Source organism: Tamandua tetradactyla, chromosome X, assembly GCF_023851605.1.
Source record: "Tamandua tetradactyla isolate mTamTet1 chromosome X, mTamTet1.pri, whole genome shotgun sequence".
NCBI lineage: Eukaryota > Metazoa > Chordata > Mammalia > Pilosa > Myrmecophagidae > Tamandua > Tamandua tetradactyla.
Genome location: NC_135353.1, coordinates 59,027,387 through 59,053,599, shown reverse-complemented (window position 1 = coordinate 59,053,599; position 26,213 = coordinate 59,027,387). Strand labels below are relative to the sequence as shown.

Here is a 26,213-nt window from a genome sequence, read left to right as displayed (position 1 = left end):
TATAATTCCCTATAAAAGATTGTTACAAAGGTTGAATGGGACCATGTAGTGGGAGAAATGCCTCACACCAAGCTTGGTAAAACAAAATGTTCTTGATAAACAAATGCTCTTTCCCAGCCTCAGTCTGTATGAAGAGTGAGCTACAAAACTAAGATTCTTCAGAGTCAGAGCTGCCACTTTTTTTTTTCTCTTTTGCATGGGCAGGCACTGGGAATTGAACCCAGGTCTCTGGCAAGGCAGGTGAGAATTCTGCTACTGAGCCACTGTCCCACGACCCAACTACCCCTTTTTATATGGCCCAATTCTAATCACAAGATCTTTGTTTCTGTCTCTAAACGTCAAACTAGAAACAACACAAGAGGAAGATGAGGCACTTCTTAAGAAGGAAGCCTTAAAAGGAGACTAGTACACCATTTTGTAAGTAAATAATATTTATTTTACTTTTTTATTTAAAAGGTGATGCATCTCCAAATGTGTATAGATCAGAAGACATAATATTGCTAAGATGGTGACTTTCCCCAAATGATCAGCAGATTCAACTCAATAGCTAATAAAATTTCATTGGCTAAATTGTCAAGCAGCTCCTAAAATTCATATGGAAATGTAAGGGACCCAGAATAGCCAAAACAATCTTGAAAAGGAACAAATTTGGAAGACTCACCTCCAAATTTCAAAACATGCTACAAATCCACAGTAAGCAAGGCAATTTGGTATTGGCATAAATACAGACATATAGACCAATGGAATAGGGTTAAGAGTTCAGTAATAAACCCACACATCTATGGCCAACTGACATTTGACAAGGGTACCAAGTCCATCCAATGGGAGAAGAAACAGTCTCTTCAACATATGGTGCTGGAAAAACTGGATTTGCACATGCAAAAGAATGAAGTTGGAAACCTACCTCACATCAACATACAAAAATGAACTCAGAATGGAACAATGGCATAAATATAAAAGATAAAACCATAAAGCTCTTAGAAGAAAACATTGGGGAAAATATTCATGACCTTTTATTTAATTTGGCAATGGATTCCTAGATATGACACTAATGCACGAACAACAAAAAATGCTCTAAAAAATAATTGAAATTCTTCAGACTAAACATAAATGATACCAGAGAGAATTTTTGAACTTCGGGAACAAAAAAAGAGAAACAGAAATGGTAAATATCTGAGTAAATATAAAGGACAATTTTTCTCCTATGTTCTTTGAAGTCTTTATGTCTGTTGAGAACAAAAATTATAGCATTGTCTGATAGGGTTTTAAGTATATTTATGCTTAATTCCTATGGAAACTTTAAAAGATCATGGTGGGGGATGATGTGGTTGTTAGGCTTCATTAGAAAAATAGACTTATATACAGTAAAATTCATTCTTTTCATGTACAGTTCTGAGTTTTGACAAATGCATACAGTGATATAACTAACACCACAATCAAGATATAGAACAGTTCCAAGATAATGAACATAATCTTCACCCAATAGTTTTTTTAGGCCCCTTTGGAATGCTTTACCCCTTCCCTACCCCTCTCCTTAAGTCAATCAACGATAAACTTTCTATAATTATCATTTGCATTTTCTAGAATTTAAATAAATGAAATCATGCATCATGTGCTCTTTTTGTCTGGTTTCTTTGATTCGGCATGATTATTTTCAGATTCATTCAAGTTGTGTACATCAGACATATTGGTAAATGTTGGAAACCGTTTAGGAAGAAGATCAAGTCTACCTACACATTATATGTGCACATAAGGTGTGAGGTAGAGAGGCCATAATTGTGAAAGAAAACATTCGATATGCTATCCTATAGTTCTTGCTATAGTATCGTGGATATACAGCTGCTAATATAGATGTGAGATGTCACCATTTTCTAATGGCCAATATGTTTTCATGGATAAAACCCAGGTTTGGGAACCAAATAGACATGATTGCCCTGGACACATCATTTAATGTCTGATTAACATTGAGCAAGTTAATTAGCCTCTCTTAGTTTCTTTATCTTTGGAAAATGGGTAATGATAGCACCTCATATGGTGGTTATGGACATTAAAACGAGATTATGAATATAAAGCACCTAAGCTTGGAGTCTGACACATATCAGATCTTAAAAGAAATATTTCTTTTCTTTAGACTCCTTTTCTTTGGGGGTGGGGGTGGGGGTGGGGTTCTCATCCTTAAAAAAAGTGGTTGCACCTTTGAGCTCAATTGTAATGTCATAGTGCCATCTGGTGACCATATAGAATTATTACATTACCTGCATGGGATTCTTAATTTCTAACAAAGCTTGGTAACATGTAAATGTTTGTATTAAGATGTCATCTCCAGTGTTTTCTGAGCTAGTGTTTCAGAGATGAAGTTAGGGTGGTCTTAGGGGAATTTTCTATTAAGTTATTCCCTTGCAGACCCTACCTAGGCATCCTTTTTTGTAAGCAGCTGGGTTGAAGTTAAAATGAGAATAAGTTCCCTGGCCCCAATGTCACATAACAAGATTAAAGTAGAGGAAGGACCAGAATCCAGGTCTCTTGACTTCTATTCATTCTCATTACGTTAGTTAACAAAAGTCTTTCCTAAGATGGCCAGATGGCACATTGAGTGTAGACGCAAGTGAAGTCTTCACATCCATCTGGGCCTACATGAGAAGTTGGGAGGGAGAAGGAGTTGGTATTTTCTCCTGTTGGGTGGTCAGTCCTTGAAAGATCTGGCCACTCTAATTATGGCCTTGAGTCCAATCCCAGAAGGATTCTGTAACCCCATATATGACCAACTGCTCCTAATATGGAATAGTAGAGGGCCCTTCTCCACTCTCCAAACCACCCCACCACCTGACAAAGTATAATACCATCAGAATGCAGGCAAGTTCTCTGAATCCATCAGACACGTGCTTGGGCTCAGGTTTCACAAGGTACACCATCCCCCACCACCTGCATTGGCTCCAAAACAAGTCTCAACAGATGGCCACTGTTAACATCTCTCCTGTGCCATCAATACAAGTTCACTGATCAATTTATTGAATTTGACTTTATTGTGAATTGGTTTATGTAAGGCAGTGTAATGTAGGCACTGCAGAAGTTACACAGACTGAAAAATTTGATAGGAAATGAGAAAGCTAAAAAACTACAAAATGTTTAAAACATGAATGCATGGCAGATTAGACTAAGTACTACAACTATGTTTCTTTTTCATCATTGCAGAAGCATTGAAAAGTTGTTGGAGATGGGGGTTGGGGTGGGATTAAGAAGGCTTCGTGGAGGAGGTGGCATTTGTGCTGGGCCCTGAAGGAGGGATAGAATGTTGACAGATGAAGATTGAGGGAAGAACATTTCAGAGTACTGACTCTAGAGAAAATTCTATAAAAATACTGAAAAACAAGAGGGCAAACAAACACCCCCAGGGAGTGAAGCTTCCCAACTGAGGGAAAAGCTTAGGGTCCTTGGCACGGATCCAAAGTTTCAAGCCCCCAGATAGGATCTTCAGTACCAACGATATTAGAAGGCACAGGACAAAGGGCCTGTTTGTAAACCTAGCAGCAGCAGGAGGTTTCACATTGCAGTCAGGGGACCCAAACTGGTTTACTATGGCTAAATGCATTCTTTCATCCTTTGGGTGTATGTGCATATACCTTTCCTTGTTGTCCACTGACTGCCTGAATGGTAGTTCGTGCGCGCCCATGTGCGCGTGTGTGAGTGTAGGTGTGTGTGAATAGGTGGGAGACAGAGGCTGTGTCTCCCACTGCAGCTTCTTCCACTACTCCCTCTTGTGGAACACAGCTGGCTTCCATTGAGCTGGAGCTCAGGTGCTTCCCACTGTCTAGGCCTTGCTTACCAACAGACACTAGCTACTGACTCTGATATTTCATGGAACTCTAGCTCTTAATTAAGCACCAAGGAAGCTTCCTCAATATATAGTTAAAACCTATTGCGGGGTGTGACTTGGGTTAGGGCAGGACTACTTTCTGGAGGGGGTGGTGGTGGTGATTATGGTGATTATGGTGTGATGGTAGTGATGGTGGTGATGGTGGTGGTAGTGATGGTAGTGGTGATGGTGATGGTGGTGATGGTGGTGGTGATGGTGGTGGTGATGGCGTGGCAAAGGTTGGAGACTCATAAACGAGCTCTGGCTGCTGAGTGAAACGCTGCTTGGAAGTTCTGCAGCATTGATTCAGGGGCTGGGTTTTCAGGCTAGACCAGCTTGGCCTTGATCACCCCTCCTCCTTCCTCAACATGCCCTACAGGGGAGATGTATTGGGCACCTGAAAACACACACAAAAAAACATCGGTCCAGGCCTTTGTTATTGTCCTGCTTTCATCTCACCCCCAGAAGCCTCAGAAATAATTTCTTGGCAAACATTTGTCTGTTGTTATAATCTCCAGACAGGATTGTCACCTCCCCCTGTTCAGCTGCTGGAGGTATATAGGTTTTGTAGCTCCTGATGAGACTTGGATCGGGAGGTATGGGAAACTGATCAGAAGAGAGGAATAGTTAATTACTGTGAATTTCTTTCTTTGAAATGAATGTGAATCTTAGATAAGACCTGGCACCTGACAGAAAATAAAAGGCTAAAAAATCTGTCAGGATTCCCTGGGCCTGGAGATTTAGAGCTCAGTGAGATCATCGCTGGAAATAACCTTGAAGCTGATGTGGCCTTGCTTGACTTTAGCAGTTGGACCGCCCTTCTTACGCAGATACAGAGACTTCAGATCACGGCAGTCGCTGGGGTCAGCATCCAGAGTAACCTGCCCCAGGAACTGATCATAGAATTTTTGGCTGTTCCAGACCTGGGGAGACAAGTCAAGGGAGTGAAGTTGAGCAACTGTGAAATTGCCCTTTGTCCAGTGGCACCTAGAACCTAATGCTGAGTTTTGAAAGGTCTGTTTATAAAATGAGAGGCCATCCTTTCCTTTCCAAATGCTCCTTGGCTGAAGGGAGGACACCTCAAAGAGTATAGATGAAAAGCTAGAAAGCAGAGATTAGTATCTTCCTCGACTTGTGGAATGGTAAGCTAAGGGCAGTCAGTCATAAACATTAAGTCAGAAAAACTTTGCTAGATTGTAGAGGTCCATGCTGACCTAGCAATATGAGTGTAGTCTGAACTGGTTAATGCTTACCCTGTTGTGTTTTTATAATATGTTGGCACAAGTGTACCCGTGAGCATTCTGTCCACAATTAAATGGAAGAGAGCATATTTAGGCACAGAGTAAGGCCATCAGTGTCTGTGCCTGGTGGGAGGTGTCTTTGAGTACCAAACAAACAGAACAACACTTGTTCTGTATCCTAGTCATATGTGAGGACTTGGGATAATCTAGTATCTGCTACTGAATATAAACCACTCTGGGGACATTCTTACCTGTACTATAATAGGAATGTCAGTGGTCCTTCTGTAGAAAATGGCCTGGGTGTCAAAAATGGCATGAACAGTGTTCTTTTGAATGGGAGAACGGACTTCCTCCTTTCCACACTTGATGACCAAATATGGGTTTACAGCTAGAGCAAAATGACATTTGTTTTTAATACAGTGATTAAGTTCCCTCTCTAGATAGGCAAGACTCTGTATCACTAAGTCTATTCTGCTACTCTCAACATAACACTCCGAGCACCACAATAATTTAGGATGCATCTCTTTTGCTCCTACTTCCCTTTTCTTTTCCATGCTATATATAGAAATATGAAGATGATATTATGTAGGCCTTGCTCAAAGGCCTTTCTTTGCCATGGTTGACATGCATCCTGACCTCCCTAGACTGAAATGCCGCTGGAATCATTTGTGACCATGTTTTCTAACCAGACATGGAGTACATAAAAATGAGTTCTGCTTCCCCTAGATATTGTTGCAGTTCTTACTTTCATTGGCATTCTTCTTCTCCAGGCCTTCAGCACTGTGAACAGTGATCTGGGTAACTACCTTTGGGTAGCCACGAGCCAAGTTCCAGCAGGACATCTTAGGCATGTCCAGAGTCAGTTCCCTAGAACATCAGAAAACAAGATAGGCCATTTGATAATTAGTTCTGATTGATGTGAAGATAGGCCTGCCAAAGCAGACATTGTTGCTGAGAAACCTAGCTGATTCCTCATCAGAAATGGCCTTTATTTTATGGATTTATTTTTTTCCCTTTGCTTTAAGGACCATCAGATAAAGATCTGAGTAGGCAGGGCTGAGATGAAAAGGTAGTTTTGCTGACCCAGGATTCAGAACATAATAGAGGAGCAGTGAGGAGTGCCAGCTGTTTAAAAAAAGGGAGAGTTAGCCAGAGAACAGGACATAACATAAAAAAGGAAGAGCTTAGGCTATAGGCCTGCTTCCCTTAAATGGAAGAGCTCTGGGGAATTTCTTACAACTCCACTTTGAGAAATATTTCTATCATCATAATTTCAGTTGCCTGACTTGAACAAATTGTCCCTTTGAGTGTCTGCATAAGGGAACAGGGGTCAGGGGATTTAGGATTGGAGGCAAGGCAGAGAACAGGAGTTTGCATGGGCTGGCCAAGGAAACAGAACCTGAGCTGGACAGGCACTTCAGAGAAGATTCTCAGGAGAAACTCGCTGGTACGGCCATGCTGGAACATGGTTGGAACCAGCACATAGTTGCCCTTCTTCAGGTACTTGCTCAGAGACACAGTGCGGGTGTCAATATAAGTGGAAGTTCCAGCACGCTCCTGGATGTAGAGGTGGTGGAGGCGGAATTTGCGGTTCATCTCCACCTGAAAGCAGAATAGGATAAAATACTCCATTCTGCTCAAATGAGAGTTGTGGTAGATGATCTTAGGTCCTCTGTCTTCTTTATACTCGGGCCTTTTATAATTCCCTAAAGCCTAAACCTCCCTAGCTTTGGCTCTATTTGCTGTCATTCTTTCCATTCTATATGCCCATTTTTACCTTGAAGAGCTCAAAGCCAATGATGTAATTGTCAGGTCTTCCCATTCGGCGATAGGTGCGCAGGTCCTTCTGCTGCAGTGACATGATGACCTTGTGTCCATCCTCAGGCACAGTGAAAATGTACTAAGGAAAAGAGACCACCAAAGAGTTTCATTAGCACTTTTATTCAAGATCAACTAGGTTAGCTTTCAGGGAAGAAAACTCTATATCGGAAGCATAGAGACACGGATTATTTTCTGTTGACCAAACAAGACCTTGGATAACTCATTGACTTTCTAATTGTACCTCATAATACTTGCTTCTCCTTATGGCATCCAGCATGTGTTGAAAGACAGCTTCATGTCTAGGCTTTTGATGCCAAATGGAAATACATTCCAAAAATGAATTTCTGGGAAGACTTTGTTTTCTTGCATTGTTCCCTTGTTTTTAAAAACTTCAAACATTTAAAAGTTTTTTAAATCTTCAAAATACCAGAGAGTCCCTGTTTGACTTAGCCTGACTCAGCCTGACACTGCAGCATCCCCCGTGCTCTCTGTCATCCCTGCCAGTCCAGACATGGTGCTTATGGAGGGGATAGGTCCACTTCCTTAGAAGATTGATTCCTTCTTACCACTACTTTAAGGAAGCTGCAGGCTTGTGCAGTATATACTCCCATGGAAGTGCCTTCCCAACTCTGAGCAGAGACTTTCCAAACATCATCTGGGGAATCATGGTTCTATTGAGAGGTAAAACTAAAAGGCATAAGACATTAGACTTTTTTCTCTCTTTCCCTCCCTTTAGGATAAAACATAAAATAGATGCAGCCACATATTGTATAATTACATTTGTATGAAATATCCAGAATAGGCAAATCCAAAGAGACAGACATGATTAGTGGTTGCCAGCCTGCAGAGAGTAAGGAATGGGGAAGGATTGCTAATGAGTATGGGGTTTCTTTTAGGGGTGATGTAAATGTTCTAGAATTAGATAGTTATGATGGTTGCATAACTCTGTGACTGTATTAAAACCACTGAATAGAACACTTTAAAAAGGTGAATTGTAAATAAATAAATAACAGAAAAATAAACAGATTCTGAGCTATAATATCACAAGGTTCCCAAATGTCAATCCTGTGACTACACTTAGAAGTGTTGCTTGGTATATGTGTCTGCTACTTGAAACATTCCCAGACTGCTAAATTGGGGTAAAGTGGAAGTAATAGCAGTTTTCATTTCTTCAGGGATAATTAAGATGGAAGGAATGGGAAGAAAGCCAGAGTTAAGTAAATCAGTCCACCAGACCAATGAGCATCCTCCAAAATGCCTGACCAATTAGGTCCATGGAAAGAAAAGACACATCCGTGGGCAGTAAGTAGCAATACAGTCTGAAGAATTGTCTTCTGTGGGTTAACTTGTCAGTGGATTTGGAGATAAAGCCAGCCAGGTGATAGATTCAGGTTTTGTACATTTGGGTTTTTTGTTCTGGGGTATGCCTGGGCTTGACCCCTAATGTGTCACCTGGAATAGCATTGTCATGGGAGGTTCATGGAATAGGGTGATTGATAAGGCAGTGATTCAAATCCTGGAGAAAATAGCTTGGTTCTAGGTGAGAAAAGGGAGCATAATAATAGGGTTTGGAGAAAGAGAATGCATATAATAAATGTACACAGAAGAGAATAGTTGAGCAGTAAAAAGGAATGAGAAAAATTTGAGAAAGAACCTGGGAGCAGATCCTGTCTCTCTAATGTGAGACTGTTGCAAGGAAGTAGGGTCGTCAAAGAGTCACAACAATCTGACCAGGAGAGAGCCAGCAAGAGGAGGTAACTCAGATTTTATAAGGTTGCCAAGGTACTTCTCTGCAAAGAGAAAGTTTCTGCTATGCTTCACAAATGTCTCAGCCAATTCTTAGGGATCATAGTTAATCAATGTTATCCAATACTGGCTAATGGAAGAATTGATGCCAGCACTGAAACATCACCCTTACAGGACCAAGTGAGAGTTGGATTCCTATTGTCTGTACCATGCAGAGGCAAAGAGAAAAATATGACAAACCTGGGGATTCTGCAGGAAAGTATCACGGTTGTTATAGCAACCTCCAGAGCGGTTCATCAGGGGATCATCATCCACAGTCCAGCATCCCAGCATGGATTCCAGCTCCTTGTGGCCAAAAACAGGGTTCTTCACATTGCGGCAGACATTCAACTCATGAAAGTTGCGGCAAAAGTCCTCCAAGCTCATCCTGAATTGAAAAAGTGCAGGAAAGAAGTGAACATGGTACTTAATACTTATGCCTGTAGTTCCATGTTGAAGTTCCAATTTCCTCAGTAGAAAAAACTTCTCACCAAAACTCTCCATCATCAGACATAACAAGCCCAAGGTTCTTGCGATCTCCTGCAGTCAGTTGCTGCCATTCTTCAGAACTAAAGGCAAATAAAAGGTTGAGCTGTTATGCTTGTCTTTGACATCCTATAATAACCATGGTGCCAAAGTAACAGAATGTACAAGAATCAAGCCTACTTTATCTGACCTCTGGCTGGGTCACAACCCCATGCCTGACAAGAATGTACAGATGTCACTAAGTGACAGATGTTACTAAACAAGATGTTTGGAGGGATAGGCTTGAGAAAAGCATAGGGCCTTGGGGATACAACAGTCAAAGTGGAATGCCACTCACATTTCACTCCAGGGACCACTCCATTCCTGTCTTCCCAAGGGGTTCCTCAGGCGAACCATGTACAGTTTCTCAGAACTGAAGACCTCCACAAGTCTCTCCCCAAGACGGATCTTGCGAATATCAGTCATGGTGTAGGTGTGGCCTTTCAGCAGACCCCAGTCAGTTTCAACTTCTTGTTCCTCCTGATTGGGAGTCTTAGAGAAAAAAAAAAAAAAATATATATATATATATATATATATAAAAGGGCACAGGAATTGGATTGGAAGCTTCCGTGATTGATTTACCACAGTGTGGTTGAAGCTATTTCTCCCTATGCAGATGGAAATTTGACTCTTCCACCTACTTGTCACAAAGCAACCGAAGGGAAAAATGAGATATAACAACCTCACTCAGACAATTCAGTAGTATGTTGATTAAAATTTGATGGGAATGGCTTATTCCTTGATCAAACAGCTGTAACATTAACATCAAGGGCATATGCAAGTGAAATTTGGAGTTGGGGTGGGGTGGCTGGGATGCTGCAGTGGCCTGCCATTGAAAGAATGGTACAAAAGAATAAAAAGGTAAATCTCCTCAGCTTCTGCACTGGGCCCAATTCATATGTTAATTTTTGAACTCCATATGACTTTTCATGGTTCTCCAGGTTAAGAATATGTTTTCTACTATATTTTGTAGTCTCCTCTGCCAGGAGTGAACTAGTATGGTTGTTTCTTTGTAAATACAAACCTCAGTGGAGCAGCAGATCAGCCCTCCTTTATTAAATGTTTTGTACAGTTCTCCAAACAGCTTGTACTTCTCCTCAACAAGCTCAGTGTATCTTCCCTTTTGCAAGTCAACAGTTTCAGCCAATGTGCCAGTGAAGTCCACAATGATATCAGTGGTGGTCAAACCATCCAGGGCCTCATAGCAGCCAAGCAGCCTGGGGGCAAAAATTTGATGTTATTGTTGTAAAATTGTTATATTCCCAAGAATAAGAACAGTTCTCCCCGAGCCTTTATCAGCTGACTTTTCTCTAGGTATGAAATGAGAGATATTTTGAGATTATAATCAAAGAATTGTAGGCATAGGCTACATTGATCAAGGACAATCCAAGTAGAAACTTCTTTCTACAAGTAGATATTGTACAAGGAGAAATTCTGAAGCCATAATGCCACGAATTTGCAGATAAGCAGCAGGAAAGTGGACATAGGAACAGATAGGGGATTATAGACTGATTTCCCCCTCATCTAGAATTTCTGAGGGCCAGACCCAAGCCCCTCAAAAGTGCCTTGGGTCTGACTGAGATCCTCCTCATTTAAAACTCTGAGATTGGGTTGAGAGAGAATGAACTTCTAAGGATGAATGTGGCTTTCCTTTCCTCAAGTGCCCCAATACTGACTAATCAACCCCTGTCTTACTTTGCATAAGCTTTTTCCAGTAGAGCATTCCAAAACTCATTCATGGAGGTGGAGAAGGAGAAGACCAAATCTCCATTGATGGTGGGCAGTAAGTCATCAATCACCACCTCGGTCCATTCTCCAAAATGCCAGAAACGAAAGCGAAATATCCCAGCATATTCGTCCGGTTTTCGAGGGTTCCATTCCTGTTCCTTATGGTTGGGAATTGTCTGGAAAGGAAGGAACATTCAACCAAAATGGATATCATACCATATCCAGATATTGAGATTATAATTAGCCCCTGTAAAATCCAACTGGCATCAGGAAGTATACCAAATATATCTGGTTTGTACTAGGTTGAGATGTTCTAGGTAGAGTACTTTGTCCACAACTTCTGCTCCACCAGTTTAGTTTTGCTAAGTATGCTATTACTATGCCTGCCCTGGATGCACTCAGGTGTATGCAGGGTGGATAGGAAGAACCATTCAGTGGTTAAATATTTTTCACAAATGATCTACAAACAAGATGATGAGAAAGGCCATCCTATAGATTTCCTGTATTCATACCTTAATAAAATTAGGTTTAGGAAATTCTCCTTTCATAATATACACACTAATACTCTAAATTTTTTTTTCTGGTAAGTAACTTTGTCCCAAATCAAATTAACACTTAACTCTAAGTGAACACCCATGAAATCTTTGTACCATTATTCACTTACTAGAACCTTTACAAGGATCTATCTCCAGCTTTCTCACCTTTCCTGTTGTTAGTGACTTCCTGACCCCAGTAGATATAGAGAATAACAATATGCAGAGAGATTGAGTCAAAGAACTCTACATGACAAGAAAAGATCAACTAGTTGATGTGACAAAGCAAGTAGAATAAATTGTTAATGGTAGAAGTTAGATTAATGTATGAGTGTTCACTCTAAAATTATTTCACCTTTTTCATGGTTGTGAAAATTCTCATAATACAAGGGAGTAGGAGGGAAGTCATGTAGTTCACACTTCTGCCTTCTGGAAATATAACCTTCCAAAAAATTATGAGCTGACCTTCCCTGAAGTCAATAAAGGAAACAAGAAGATGGAAACTGAGTGAGGTCCTACAGGAGGGGGAATACCTTTGTCCAGTGAGACTCCTGAACAGCCAAACAAGAAAATGCAGAGACCATCGGCTTGTGTCCCAGTCTACCTTGAATCAGCTGATGATTGCTGATATTCCCCACAATCAGACGAGGATCATCACAGATGTCCTGTGAATACAATAAATGGTTATAGGTGTCTGGGAAGAGCGTTTCCCAAGAGTCACCATGAGTTGAGCTAGTCAGGGGGAGGGGGGCTTCACAGAGGAGGTGGGGTTTGAAACATGACTAGTATTTCCATAAGATAAAGAAAAGGTTCTGGAGGGTGAGGAAAAGCACAAAGCAGTAGATCATCTAGCCAGAGGAAAAGGGTCATGTTGGGGAAGCGGCAGGAGAAATAGAATGAGGAGTAAGTAGCTTGTGACCAGATTGCAGAGATGATACACTGATATAGGATGAAATTTGCTGGTGAGGACTCTTGGACATCGTTATCATTGGGGGTTGTAAGAGTTTTCACCACAGCAGTGAGCTTTTAAAGTGTAAGATTAGGCATTAGGACATTACATTCTGAACCTGTTTTGTCAGGATGAGATTTTCTAAAGCACCTGTGTTACAAAGAGTGATTGACTAAGAGACAAGATCTGATGGAGGGGAAAAATAATGTTTCTTCTCAAGGAAGAGGAGGTCTTATACAAGAAGATCTTTTCTAACATGAAGCAAAGCCAACTGCAATCTCCATGGCAACTGGGTTTCCCCACATCTTTGGCTGAATATAGTTGGCAGTACATTAATAGCAGGTGGTAACAGACCACTCAAAGAACCTCTTTGGCAGAACATCTTTTCCTATGGTGGATGTTCCAAGGGGATCTGGGCAGAGAGCGGGCTGAATTTATTTCAGGCTTATATGCTTGTCTTTCCAACATTAGCTGTGCCATTCTCACTGAGAGTAGGAAAAATGAGACCCACATTATACAATTATTGCACAGGGTGAATAGGGCATGCTGCAGGCATTTTTAAAGTATAGCTAATGGTAGTTAGAATTGGTTCCCCAGATGTGGTAATACTTTAATTGAAGCTTTAAGGATGACTAGAGTTAGGCTGTTAGACAAGGGAGGGATATGAAGGCATAACAGGTAGAGAGAGACCAGCATGGGCAAAGGCACAGCGGCATACATGACACCATATAATTGAAAACATTGTGTGACTTGGACTATCAGCTCCTGCAGAGTTCAAAGGCAGAAAGTACCAACAGAGTCTTGAATAGATGGAGAAAGCTCTGTGGAGGAGGCTGTTGGCTGGTACCTTGACATTCTGCTTACCCAGCAGAAATAAATCCTAGTCTCAAATGAAAAGAAAATCTAGATATATCTCCTTTTAAAAATTATTAATAGAGACAGCTATATTTTTCTGGTCCTAAAACCTCTTTTTTTAATGGACATAATTCTCCTCGATGAAGGGTCTTGTCTACAGAATGAAGCATTCCATATATTTTTTAAAAGCCACAATAACTTTGGAAAGAATAGGCATTCTGGGTAGGGAAGAGTCCAAACTGAAGATTAATTTGGCATTCCTCTGCCAAAAGCAGATGGTTAGATGGGTTGTCAGCTTTGGACTTTCAGGCCTTTTTTTTTTTTTTTTTTTTTTAAGAAACATGTCTTGCATCTTATCACTACTTTTACTCTTAGGGGAAGACTTCTGTCTTACTAAATATTTTTTAGGGCTGGGAGAAGCCGTCTTTTCATTTACTGAGCATAAAACAGTTGTGTAGGGCAAGTTAAATTCTGAGATTCTTTTTTCATTGTTTCTTTGCCACTTCTAAGATGAAACTAAGCACAGTTTTTCCTCCTGGGTCATAATGTTACCATTTTATTTGGAACAAGATGTAAAGCGATACAATTATTTCTTGGACCTAGATGATGTGTATCATAGTTTCCTACCATGGAAAAACAATAAAGTCGACATAGGATACATGAAAAAGTATGCATTTAGATTATTAAGGCAAATGATTTTCTGGTTTTATGTAGAGTTATTAGTGGTTTAGGTTACATTACAATATCTTGAGTTTCCATAAGACTTTAATTTCACAACAGGGACCTAGGCTCAGCCGACAAGCCATAAAGGTTTACATAATGCACAAAAAGACATATAAACAGAACTCAAATTCAGGAACTGGATAATTTTTCTCCTGTGTACTTAACCTGGATATGATTATTATATAACATACATATGATTATTTTATAACATACATGTGATTATTATATAACATATATGTGATTATTATGTAACATATATACATTATTATATAACACTTATATATATATATATATAACTTTGTAGGCTGTGTAGTTCAACCATTTCATTTTAAAGACAAGGAAACAGGGCAGGCCACAGTGGCTCAGCAGGAAAGAATGTTGCCTGCCATGCCAGAGGACCCGGGTTCGATTCCTGGTGCCTGCCCATGTAAAAAATAAATAAATAAATAAAATAAAGACAAGGAAACAGGCTTAGAAAGGGGAAGTAACTTGTATCCACTCATCTAGCTAGTTAGTAGGAGACCTAGGACTAAAGTTTTAGATTCTTCAGAACCACATACACTTAGGGAAGAAATTTAGGATTTTAGTGGGTATAGCCCCCTGCCAATCAATGGTTACCACATAAAGGGTATGTGGTGAAGCTCTCCAGGGGCAGAAGTGCTAATACTTGCCTCAGTCATCCATCCTAGTGTTTTATGTCTCTTTGCTTAACACACCTAAAAGCTCTCCACCTTTCTGGAAGACTTAGCAAGTTGTCTCTTAGGTTTTTTTCTTAGGCTTAATATCCCTAATAAGATTTAATTGTCTCAATTCAACCCATCAAATATGAATCATTCTCTTACTATAGGTCAGCATCATGTTGTGAAGTTTGGGAGGCAAATACTTATTAAGCCACATCTATCTCTTTAAAGTGAGGAATCAGAACACCTGAAAGCAGCCAAAGAGGTAGAAAGGATAAAAGGTATTGAGACAATGCAAATCTAATAGCCAAATGGACTCATTAGTGACAAATTTGAAAACAATAAAATGGCTGTTTATTAATTTTCCCCTATTTTGGGGGCACACTAGGTATCTTCCAGTTGGGGATAAGGAAGGACAGCTGGAGAAACTTTTCTATATCTCAAAGCTGAATTGCAAAATACAGATGGGACATTTCAGCCTGAGCTCTGTTGGAATGGTAGGGAGTGGGGGTGGGAGAGAGGTCACAGCTCACATAATCACATATTTGGGTGGCTTGGGAAGGAGAGGAGATGCTCAACCCTTAATAGCTCCCAGCTGTGTTGGCACAGTTGACGTGATCTTTGAACTGAGCTGTTTGTCAAGGCAAAATAATTTCTTAGAGGAAAACACATACAACTAATAAATCGAGCGCCAAGAGTAAATGGTTCCCATACCCCACCCCACCCCCAACAAAACCTTCTATGAGCAAGGCAACTCCTCTAGGAATTATGCTTTCTTAGGTGAGATCTGAGGGATCCTCCAATGGTCTTCACTTCATCCCTCTTCCCAGAGGCCTCTGAGGGGCCACACAATTTTAAGGCCTAGCCTCCTGCACAAGTTCCCCTCTGTGGCTCCTTTTGTACCTACCACATCCCCACATTTAGCAATTTTTTACATAGGTGAAACTTGCTGACAGTAACCATTGAGGTCCACAGGAAAATGGAAACCTGCCAGAAAACAAGCAGCCGGAAGAGTGGAGGCCCTTTCAAAAGTGTCCGTTGCAGTCTAGAAGTACTAAAGGAATGGGGGCAAGGCCACGTACAAATGACGCCAGCCCTGCAGTAGGTAGATCATTACTAAGTCCAAGGCTCAGGGGCTAATTTGCAGAAAGATGCCAAGAAGGACCTGAGAGTTTTGGAACTAGTCCAAGTAGCCATTCTTTTATCCTTAGAAAACTGAACCATCTCCAGATGGACGTAGGGATCATGACCAATGCTGGACCAGTCTCCCACAGAATCCACTTTACTTGCTTGGGAGTTTTAGTTCTGCATGAAGATCTTGTCACCAGTAAAACATTCTCTTCCTTCCTAACCCTCCAAAGAAAACTCAGCATAGAGCCTGGAAATAAGAGTAATTGCCCACCTTAAGCCCATTTCCAACCTAGAACTCCAAATCACTAAGTAATTATCTTCTTACTCAAACCATCAGACTTTTGTTAAGAGACTCCAGGTATATATCCCGAACTACTCTGTTAGGAATAATTTATATGTACATGCCATAGGATACTATTCAGTGATAAAAAGGAACAAATTGATGCATGCTACAATGTGGATGGCCCTTGAAAACATTCTGCTAAGCAAAATAAGCCAGTCACAAAAGGCCACATATATTGTGACTGCATTTTATATGAAATGCTCCGAATATGCAAATACATTGAGATATAAAGTAGATTACTAGTTGCTAGAAGCTGGGGAAGAGGGTCAGAGACTCACTGCAAATATGCACAAGGGATCTTATTGGAGTGATGCAACTCTTCTAGAACTGGATTGTGGTGATAGTTGCACAACTCTGTAAATTTACTAAAAATCATTGTATTGTATACTTAAAACAGGTGAATTTTATGGCATATAAAATTTTATTGCAAGCTTAAAATTAGTAGGACAAAGGAAAGAAACAGTGTAGGCCCATTCAAGTCTCTTTAGTTGTGTAAACAGTGGAAACCACTCAGGACTACTCAGGTGTGTGTTTGTTGCCGGGGTGGGGGGGGGGAGGGGACGACATGATCTATGGGAAGAAAGAGATATTCATGGATATCTAGTTTAAAACTACTGTCCAGAGAAAGTGTCAAATTTTCTCCTTTGCCATCACTCACATGTAATCTATCATCAAAGCCTTACATCCTCCTTTTAATGTCTCACCTCATCAGCTTTCCCTTCCATTCCTACTACCATCGTTTTAATTCAGAACCTCATCACCTTCCTCCCACCAAGACAGTGCTCTGAAATGGCCCCTGTAGAAGGTATTCCCCAGAAGGCAGGGGCAGTGGTAGTAGAGGCTGAACTCAAAACACAACCAGGAGATCTGTTAGAAGGTCTTCTGCAGATGACCCTATTCTCAAAAAACTGGCTCTGGAAATTCCAATAATGCCTTACTTCATTTTGTTCAGAGATTAGTTGTGTCTGACTCTTAAGATACTATTTTAGTTGGGTATGAGTCAGTCAGGAAAATGATCAGGGAAGAGTAGGAGAGGAGAATGGTTGGAGGTAGCTAGAGAAGAGATTTTCTAGGAGAATTTAGCAGGCAGATTTCAGTCTAACCATCCTACCTACAGTCTTATGATTTCACTGTAACTTAGTGGAACTCAGTTCTTAGAATTTAAGAAGATGTTATATACTGAGGTCCCAGGAGGACAAGGAAGCCCAGGAGCACATAGTTTCAGGCAATATGCCTGTGTGCCCAGTGACTTAGGATGGTATTTGGAGTCATTGGATCACTGGAAAAGTTAAGGAGAAGGATTTTTTTTTCTCTGGAGGGGATGGGCAACTGACCTTGACATTGACCAATTGCAAAACACTCTCATAACCCTTGTCTATCTAAATTGACTCCATCAGACACAACAAGGAATTGGCAATTGGGGAAGTGGAGCACTTAACCCTGACCTAGGATGGTGGGGGATTGATGGGAGTCAGTTTGTTCAGAAATCAGTGGTATTTTTCAGGCATGGAAGCCTATAAATAAGGTAGAAGCTTTTCAACTTGGAAAAGGAAAGAGACAGAAAGCACCAGTTAAATCATGCTTCTTCCATTTTGGAAGCTTCAGAAAATAGCCTCAGTTGAGTATGAGGCTATGTGGCATGATGAGGGAAAAGAAGTCTATAAGTTTTCCTGAAAACCAGGATCTCAACCTTGCCAGTGAAGTGGGTGAGGCCAATGGCCCAACTGGTCTTCTTAAGCCAATTCAAAGAGGCTCAGTGCTGTCTCTCAACTTTCCTGATTGGAGGCCAGAGAACTTTGACGTGGTTCTTGACCACAGGCTTGGCCTCCACTCCTGCTGGAATGGAATCCACAGCTTTTTGAGGAGTCTCAGATGGTGGTCCAAAACCTTCTTTTGCTTTTTCCCCTACTCCCCACAAGAAGCCTCTTCTTTGACCACTTTAATCCATGATGTTCTCCCCTTCCTCAAAAAATTACATTTACTATCTAAATTCCTGAAAATAGCACTTCTTTTATCAGGCATTAATTTATATTTAATTCACTGATAAGTTAATGTGTGTCTTCCCAACTGGAATTGGAGTATCTCACCACAGGCCCATAGCTGATACATGTCTATATCTTGCCTCAGGCTTGCATAGAACAGGTGCTCAATAATTGTTTCTAGAGTGACTCTTCCTTTTGGGCTTGATACGACTTAATTCACAGTATGCTCTCAAAAGGTATAGCATGGATCAATTAATGGATGTACAGCATCAACACAGTGAGGAGAAATATAAGAACTGGCTGGAAGAGAAGCTGCCTATTTTAACAAAACGTAATGCAAAAATCTTCTTCTTCCTGATATGGCAGCATAGTAGAATGAAGAAAGAATCGGGGCTTTGAAATCAAATCTGGGTTCAAATGTGTGCTACTTATTAATAGTCTGAACCAGGGCAAATATTTACCTGCTCTCTGAGCCCAGTTTCTTCATAAATAAAACAAGCATATTATCTACTTTTCTTTTAAAACCAGGAAAAAAAGAATTACAATCCGTGTAATTTTAAAATGCCTTCTTTGCTAAACCATAGTAAATAAGGATGAAATTAAATGAATTGATATAATGTATAGAAAACCCCAAATAGAGTATCTGACCCATGGTAGGCAAGCAATAAATATTGACTCTTTTTTCCATACATTCTCGTTATTCTTCTCTCCCATGTTTCCTCACCCTGGAAGGGATATTATTTGCCTCAGAGGCAAGATGGATTATTGCCATGGTTATTAAGTTTTTTCCTTCCCTGATAATCCATCTAGGATTCTATGCACAGAAATTGGAAGGTGAAGGCAAAGAACAAAGGACCGAGCCAAGACAGAGGGGAAGGATGTGTCTAAAGACTGGCCAGTACAGGAAGTACTGTCAGCTTGGTTCACATCTGGGGAATGGCTTCAAGTTGGCTTGCAGTTTTGCCGCCCACCAGATCTCCACCTACTTCCTCAGAATCTCACCCCATCAATCATTCCCTTCCTCCCCTGCATCTTCAAGTCTTCTTCTTTACTGCCTACTCCTTAGCAGATAAATATGTTCAAATCTTTTTTAATTTTAAAAGACACCCACCAAAAATAGCCCCATCAGTTTCCTGCCACTCTTTTAGCTACTTCTACCCTATTAACTTCTTTTCCTTCGTATTCAAGCATCTGAAAGGAGTGATCATCCTCTCATTAAAGCCATTCCTTCATAACAGTGGCTCCCAACCGCACACATATATCTATATTTTTAGAGGACTTTTGCCAAAAAAAAAAGTTATTACCTCTCTGCATACCCAATTAGTGGTTAGTGAATTCTGCTCATGTTTCCCAGATTTTTACAGCTGGTCACCAAAGTGATCTTCAATTATTGGAGTTAACAGAAAGACAGGCGGAGCATGATCTTCCTTCTGATGGAGAGAACTTCTCTAAAACTTACTTTGAATGGCTAAAAGAAGGATGGCATATTCCCTTTTTGTTTTGTTCTTTCCCAATTACTAATCTGACCAAATTTGACTACAATTCAGGAATCCTCAAGTTATAGCCAGGAGCACTGATGCTTGAAACTTCCCAGTTTAAAGTTGTCCCCTAAATTTGTCTATACACAGTAGCTTACATAAGTGGGATAGCAGGACATGTAGGGTCATGATGAAGGAAGTCAAGAGAGAGACAGAAAGTGGAAAGTGAGTTACCTGGGGACGTTTCCACACCACTTTCCCAGGAAGCAGTCGATTGTAGAAAAGAGAATCATTCTCAGGCAAGAAGGTTGGGTCACAGAAAAGTCGACCATCTTTAATGCATTCCTGCTTCAGTTCATGGTACTTCTGTTTTTTGAAGAGCTTCAGAGGAGGACCCATGGTGTCAACTATGCCTAGAATGAGAAAAATTGATTTTGTTGGAGAAATACAATTTTAGTACTTTTAAGTATTACTGAGATTAGACAAACCAGTGATATATTCCAAGACCTAGGTGCACCAAGTTTGGCTATATAGGAAAAGTATCTGATTTTCTGAGTAAGATGAGTCCAGGCTTTGCAACTAATTACTATAAAGGCTTGGGAAAGCCATCTAATCACTTTTGTGCCTCAGTTTCTTCATCTGATGAATGGGGTAATAAGGGCCTTAACAATCTCATTGGAAAAATATATGATAAATGTGAAAAATTGCTAGCAAAATGTGTCATTATAATTTAAATGGGGATCTTTCATTTTATGCAGGCAGGAGGGAGTTCAAGGCCTAGAACAATTCTAAAATTGAAGTTGAAGGAAAATATAATGCCTTTCCATATTCAGCATAAGTTGTTGTCTTGGAGGGCCACACACTTTGTACATGAGGGGACAAGTAGCCCCTTTCAAGATTTACAAACACTTTTACACAATTTCTTTCCTTTTATCATTTAAAGAGTTTTGCATTTTTTTCATTTTATTACTGGCCATGAAGGCTAATGCAAGAAACAGAGCTCAGCAGATGGCCTCCAAACACAAGGAAAGATAGAAAGATTGCATGCTCCTTTCTTCTTCAGAGTCTAATGTACAATCATTCGCTTAGGATAAAAGGCAGTCTTTGAAATTCAATTACAGTAATTTGATGGACTATAGATTCTTATCCCTTGGCAGTACACTATTGCTTTCTTTCCTTTAAGAGGAAAAAAAACTCACATCACTAAACAGAGAATTAATATAGTAGCTTTTCAGGCAATGTCTCTCAGAGTGTCCCACACTTAAATGTCCTTAACAATTGGTTTTTATGAGGATAATTTGAAAGGCAAATTTGATTTTAAAGCGCTTCCAGTGTGATAATAGGGTTTTCAATGCTTTTGCTGGATTCACAAAGACAGATTTGTAATGATTTTAATGATCCCCTCATGGCATTCAATAGTAAATAAGAGGCAGTTATAAAATTTACATAACATCAACCACTTCAAAAATATGTTTTAGGGATAACTGTGCCATATTCTATGATCAGATTAGGGTTGAAACATGAATTCTGGCTAAAGTTCAGAGTATCTGCTAAAAAATAAATGAAACTTGCAAAAAGAAATGTGTAAATTACCACTTTAAAGGCCATCTCTGTGGGTAACACAGCTCTAGACCAAGTTAATAAAGAGGCAGTCAAGACTACATATAAAACATCAAACCTGTCTGTTCATTTCATGTTCTTCCAGTATTACGTTGAAATGCTTTACTGGTAAAGAAATTTCCCCATTTCAAAACCATAAGATATTTTAATTCAGTGTTATTTTAAACCCAAAATATATGTACAACAAAGTTACCCTTACTCTGAATCCAAAGAACAAGAAACTGAAGATAGCCACAGTTCTTCCCATAGCCTTATTTATTGATAATCATTTTTCAAAGTGAGAGTTCTGGGGCCCTGCAAAAATACCTGAATGCCTTCAGTCATCGATTCAAGTCTCTTTACAGGTTTTAAATATTAAACTGCAGTTGATTGTATTTGAAGGTATGGATGGTATCAGTAATAATTTTCAATTAAGCAGCATCAGAGACAACCTGAATGTTTGCCCAGGCTCCTTTCTAGAGTCTGATACAAACCCTAACCCTAACCCAATTTTTGTGGTGTTCAACTTACCACAAATACTACTGTGCTGCCTCTTGCTTTCTCTAGAAGGAAATTTGGTGGCTTTCCAGAGGCTGGGGACTGTGAATGGGTAATAGAGTGGGACAATTTGAACGCTTCATTTGCTAGAACCTCCTAGTCCATGCCCATTCTGTATATGGGCATTTCCTGTTCTTGGGAAGACTGTCTGCCATTACCAGTCTCCCTTGCTACTCAGCCAAATCATGAGGCAAATAGAAGACTGCAAAGGGAATCTCTATATAAAGACAGTCTGTTGACAGAAGAAGCATTTCTCAGAAAGAAAAGTATGTTTGATTTTAAAATTCAATATGATCTCGGTAAACTCTTTCTGGCAAAATACATAGTTGGTATGGATAGGGCAAACCTTGATAGAACACCCTTTTTTGTGTGTGGGGGGGTGCCTGCATTTGGGAGGCACACAATAAATAAAAAATAGCAGGCTTTCAACCTGAACTTTGAGACAGTTTCATTAGAATACAATTCAGCCCCTCAGATTTAAAGAGTAAAATTGTCTCCCATTTCTGATTAGCTAACAGAAGAACTGTGCTCCATTTGCTTTGTGACCTTGGTCCCTTTGTACCTCAATTTTCTCATCAGGAGAATGGAGTCATCTATCTGCCTTCTTCATTTTGTGACTGTACCTAATGAGATGGTTAGTGTAAAAGGATTTTGAACACGTAAAAGAAGCTCCAAAAAAGACAAGATTGAAACTGTAAGCCCTCCTTCTATGTTTATCTCTCTCATTGCCTGGCACAGAGCTGGGTACACACTCATTATTCAGGAGATTCTTGTTTGATGAATGAGTGTTTTATGTAGAAAATTAATACTTGTATGGAAATTTATTGTTTGAAATGTACATTTTAATTTTAGTTCGTGTTCTCTTCAAAGCAGCCATGTTCAATAGATGTTATCTGTTCTTCATTTCATATTCACAGAAATGGCAGCTCAGAAAAGTGGCAGTTGGAAACTGGTAGAGCCGACTAACTCTGGCCTGTCTAATGCCAGATTCAGTGCACTTTCCCTCACATCACACTGCTTCTTTCCGTTACTGCTTTCTTGAAGAACAGATTTTTTTAGTTCAAAAGAGGAAAACTCTCCAAAGCAAACACTATGCCCAAATTCAAGGCACTATGCCTGGAATATATTGCCATGGTCAGTATTAAAAAGATTCCTTATTTTCATGGCTTAAAATCTTAGGAAAAGTGGAACCCTTCACATTGGAGGATTCATCAGTTAACCCTCAGAAAACTTTTGGGAACCCAGACATTTATAAGTTGGGCTTGTCATAAACAACTTGCCCTTTTGGAGCATAGGAGAGTGGAGAAATGAATGTTCCTTTCTTTTCCAACTGCACACAACACTTAGGGGGAATGGAGAGCCTTAAATTAAAGACCATATATTAGAAAAGTCAGTAAACTGGAGGCAAAAGTTAGGGGCTTTGAGTATAAGCCAAAGATCCTCTAACTAACAAAAGGAATGTAGACATTTAAGAGGAGGGACGCTGTGACTCGAGGGCCAGTGGCATGGCTGGTTGGGTGAGGTATAGTGTGGAGTTTAGCATAATGTGGTAAACTAATGGACTTGGGACCCAAAGTCTGTAGAAAGAATATGAGGAAGGCAGTGACCACAAGGGCAAGGGGTTGGGTAGGTCCAGAATGGAGATAGGTGGAAATTGTCAGGGGAAGATAGGAGAGGCTCAGTTTATAAAGAGAATTATCAGATAAAGGAAATCCAGCCTGTGGTTCATAAATTACTTTTTGAGTGGGAGAGAGGGAGGGGAAAGGAAGGCTATAGGGGAGGGTGTGAGAAGGGGAAACCATGACTCTGGGGCTATTGTCTCTGGCTAGTTTATTCCTTTCCATGCTTTCCCCTTTGTTCTGGTCTTAGAGTAAAATCAGAGGTAAAAGCAATTAAGAGTTTGCTATGCAAAATAAATAAATACAAATGAACCAATTATACCCTTACTGGAAGAAGGCCCTACTTTAGTTCCAAATAGCTCTACCTAACACCACACCTGGGGGTTACATACAGAATAGTACTTTTCACATCTACACAGGTGGAGCCTTATTTTATATCTGTGGGCATCTATCTACCAGGGAACATAAGGCTTTTCAGATTCAAACCCTTGCCAGAGATTTTGGGGTCTGAAAGGGGTCATAAAGGTCCTTTGATCCATCCCACTGCCTTATATATGTACTTTGCCCCAGAGAGAAGACAGTTCAAAGAAATTCAAAGAAAGAAGAGTGCACACTTTCCTTTAATTACATTGTTGAAGAACTGTATCAAAACTAAAAAAGCACTTTGGAATCCTATGAAGAGCACAAGTAATCAGGAGATCTAGGATAAAGTCCCAAATGCCATACTTCAGTGTAGATGACACCTCCGTGGCTCAGTTTCCCCATAAGCCCAATGGGGATATGATGGCTTTCCTATCTATGTCACGATGTTATTCAGAGGATCTAATGAAATTAATATGTGAACATACTTTTTATCTGTTAAGGACAGGCCAACATAGGGTAGTAGTATTAAGAACTGTTTCTTTTAACAAGTTAAATAACTTTTCTGTCCTTAGTAGAAACTAAGAATATCTGATTTACAATACTTTAGGTAAGATGCTCACTGACATTTAAAAGAGCAAAATCAAATGACCTCTCCACCATTGTCTATCCCCTCCCCATTCTACCCACTCCCCTTCTTGACTAACTTGCCCTTTTACCTGTTCCCCCCCCCCCATTGGCTGAATAAGCTCACAATATAAGTCCAATGTTATAGCTTTGAGTGAATCTCATTGTTATTTTCATGGAATGTTATGCTGGAAGGACTCTTTAGAAATCACTTAGCTCAACTTTTTTTTATTTTATGGAGAGGTGATGGTACTTGCTCAAGGTTACATAGCAACAGAGCTGGCACTAAAATCTTGACCTCCTGACTTGAAAAAAGAGTGAAAAGTCACTTTTTTTTTTAAAGAAGGGGAAAGGGACTTACACACAAAACCTCTACACATTGTTTTTTAAAATTCTTATTGTCTTCTTACAAAAATGCACTTAGGGGTTTTCTTTTTGAATTGCAAGCTGTCAGAAGGTGAGATGATTTCAAATCAAGTCTAATCAAAGAAACACTGTTTTGGAGTCACAAAGGGGGCTTTTTTTCTGCTTTTAATTTAGGAACTAAAAACTCCCAAGAATAGGGAAAGTCTACTTTTTAACCTATTCCTGACAACATAAGTGTTTAGGCTTTCACCTAGCCTGCTAGGGACTCTAAGAACAAATAAAGGATGTTATTCAAATCCAAAGTATACACACACACACACACACACACAAACTGCTGGAAGAATAAGAGTTAATTATCAGTCCCCAAAGAATCTTTTTAAAAAGTTGTTCATTTAGATTGTAAAGTGTCGTTAATTTCACAACAAAGAAAAGATTAACAAATGAGACATTAGCTGAATTTCAATAAAACATTACAAACCAGGATGCTTTATCCTAAAGTCAGAAGTATTTTGGGGAGAGAAGAATTTGTTAATTTTCGTATGTGCATTTCATCAAATATCAGGGTTCAAATCTGAAAACCAAGTGTTTATATTGTAATGCTCTGATACTTTTACCTATCCCCCAGCCTGCTCTGGACAAGTAGCCCATTTAGCCCCTAGAACATAGTGGCAATGTAATTAGACAGACAGAGCCCCAACTGCAAACCTAATTGTAAACCAAAGCAAAAATCAGAGGAGGACAAAACCAGGATGGGGGCTGAAAAGAAAATAGTCAAGATCAACTGTTACCAGGGCAGGATGGTCCCCAGGGTGTGCAGACAGTAAGACTCGACCATTACTCCCACCCTCCGTCCTGTAGAAAAGTGCACAGCCTGTACACCCAAATTGCCAGGGCCTACAGACCTTTTGCACAGTGTGTGGCTCTAAAATTGTGTCTCCGTTTCAAAAATTTGCTCACAGCTTTGGGTCAGCAGAAGCTAGACTGAAGCCCTGACAGTCAGCCAGTCTTCCCCCCACCCAAACTCCCCTCTCAGGTTTGCCCTCAAACTTATGAAGTATTTTGAGTAGTAGAAAGAAAAAAAAATCTGATCAAATATTTATAGAAAATAGCATTGCCAGACAACAACAACCACATAAATACATTTGCACACAAACAAATAACCAAACAAAAATTCCATTATTTTTTGTTTCCAAACTGTTAATATGTACACACATTCTACCCAGAGAAACCATAAAATTATAGTTGTGGAGTTTGATTAACTATTAAGTTCAAGTTCTGCATCTCTTTGAGAGTTTAAGTCATCCAGCAAATAAAACTTTAGAATTAGTTTGTTACTTCCTTCCCTACTCACCTGAACTATACCAGGAGCCTTGTTGCTGCAGCTGCTGCTCTCAACCAGGTAACCCCAACTAAGTCTGTTCAGTCAGTGCGGCTGAACAAAGATTCTGGCTTTCTTA

At 40.0% G+C, this 26,213-nt stretch overlaps 1 protein-coding gene across 1 annotated transcript; it reads right to left on the bottom strand.

Moving 5' to 3' along the window:
- Positions 1–462: 462 nt before the first annotated feature.
- On the bottom strand, positions 463–26,213 carry CAPN6 (calpain 6). Its single transcript, XM_077144875.1, has 13 exons — positions 26,108–26,213; positions 19,862–20,040; positions 12,020–12,151; positions 10,921–11,129; positions 10,250–10,442; positions 9,524–9,717; positions 9,192–9,269; positions 8,902–9,088; positions 6,872–6,994; positions 6,494–6,696; positions 5,840–5,961; positions 5,346–5,482; positions 463–4,776 (listed from the first exon to the last, which is right to left on the bottom strand). Exons 2-13 carry the CDS (start codon positions 20,024–20,026, stop codon positions 4,594–4,596), a joined length of 1,926 nt encoding a protein of 641 aa, XP_077000990.1. The 5' UTR covers positions 20,027–20,040; positions 26,108–26,213; the 3' UTR covers positions 463–4,593.

What these genes read in the sequence shown, in the direction of transcription:
- CAPN6 (XM_077144875.1), bottom strand. Translation starts at nt 20,026, where the DNA reads ATGGGTCCTCCTCTGAAGCTCTTCAAAAAACAGAAGTACCATGAACTG. An exon ending in CTGGAAAAAGCTTATGCAAA is followed by an intron (nt 10,443 to 10,920) that starts GTAAGACAGGGG and finishes TTTTGCCCCCAG; the next exon opens with GCTGCTTGGCTGCTATGAGG. An exon ending in CTTTCCTGCAGAATCCCCAG is followed by an intron (nt 6,995 to 8,901) that starts GTTTGTCATATT and finishes TCTTTTCCTTAG; the next exon opens with TACATTTTCACTGTGCCTGA.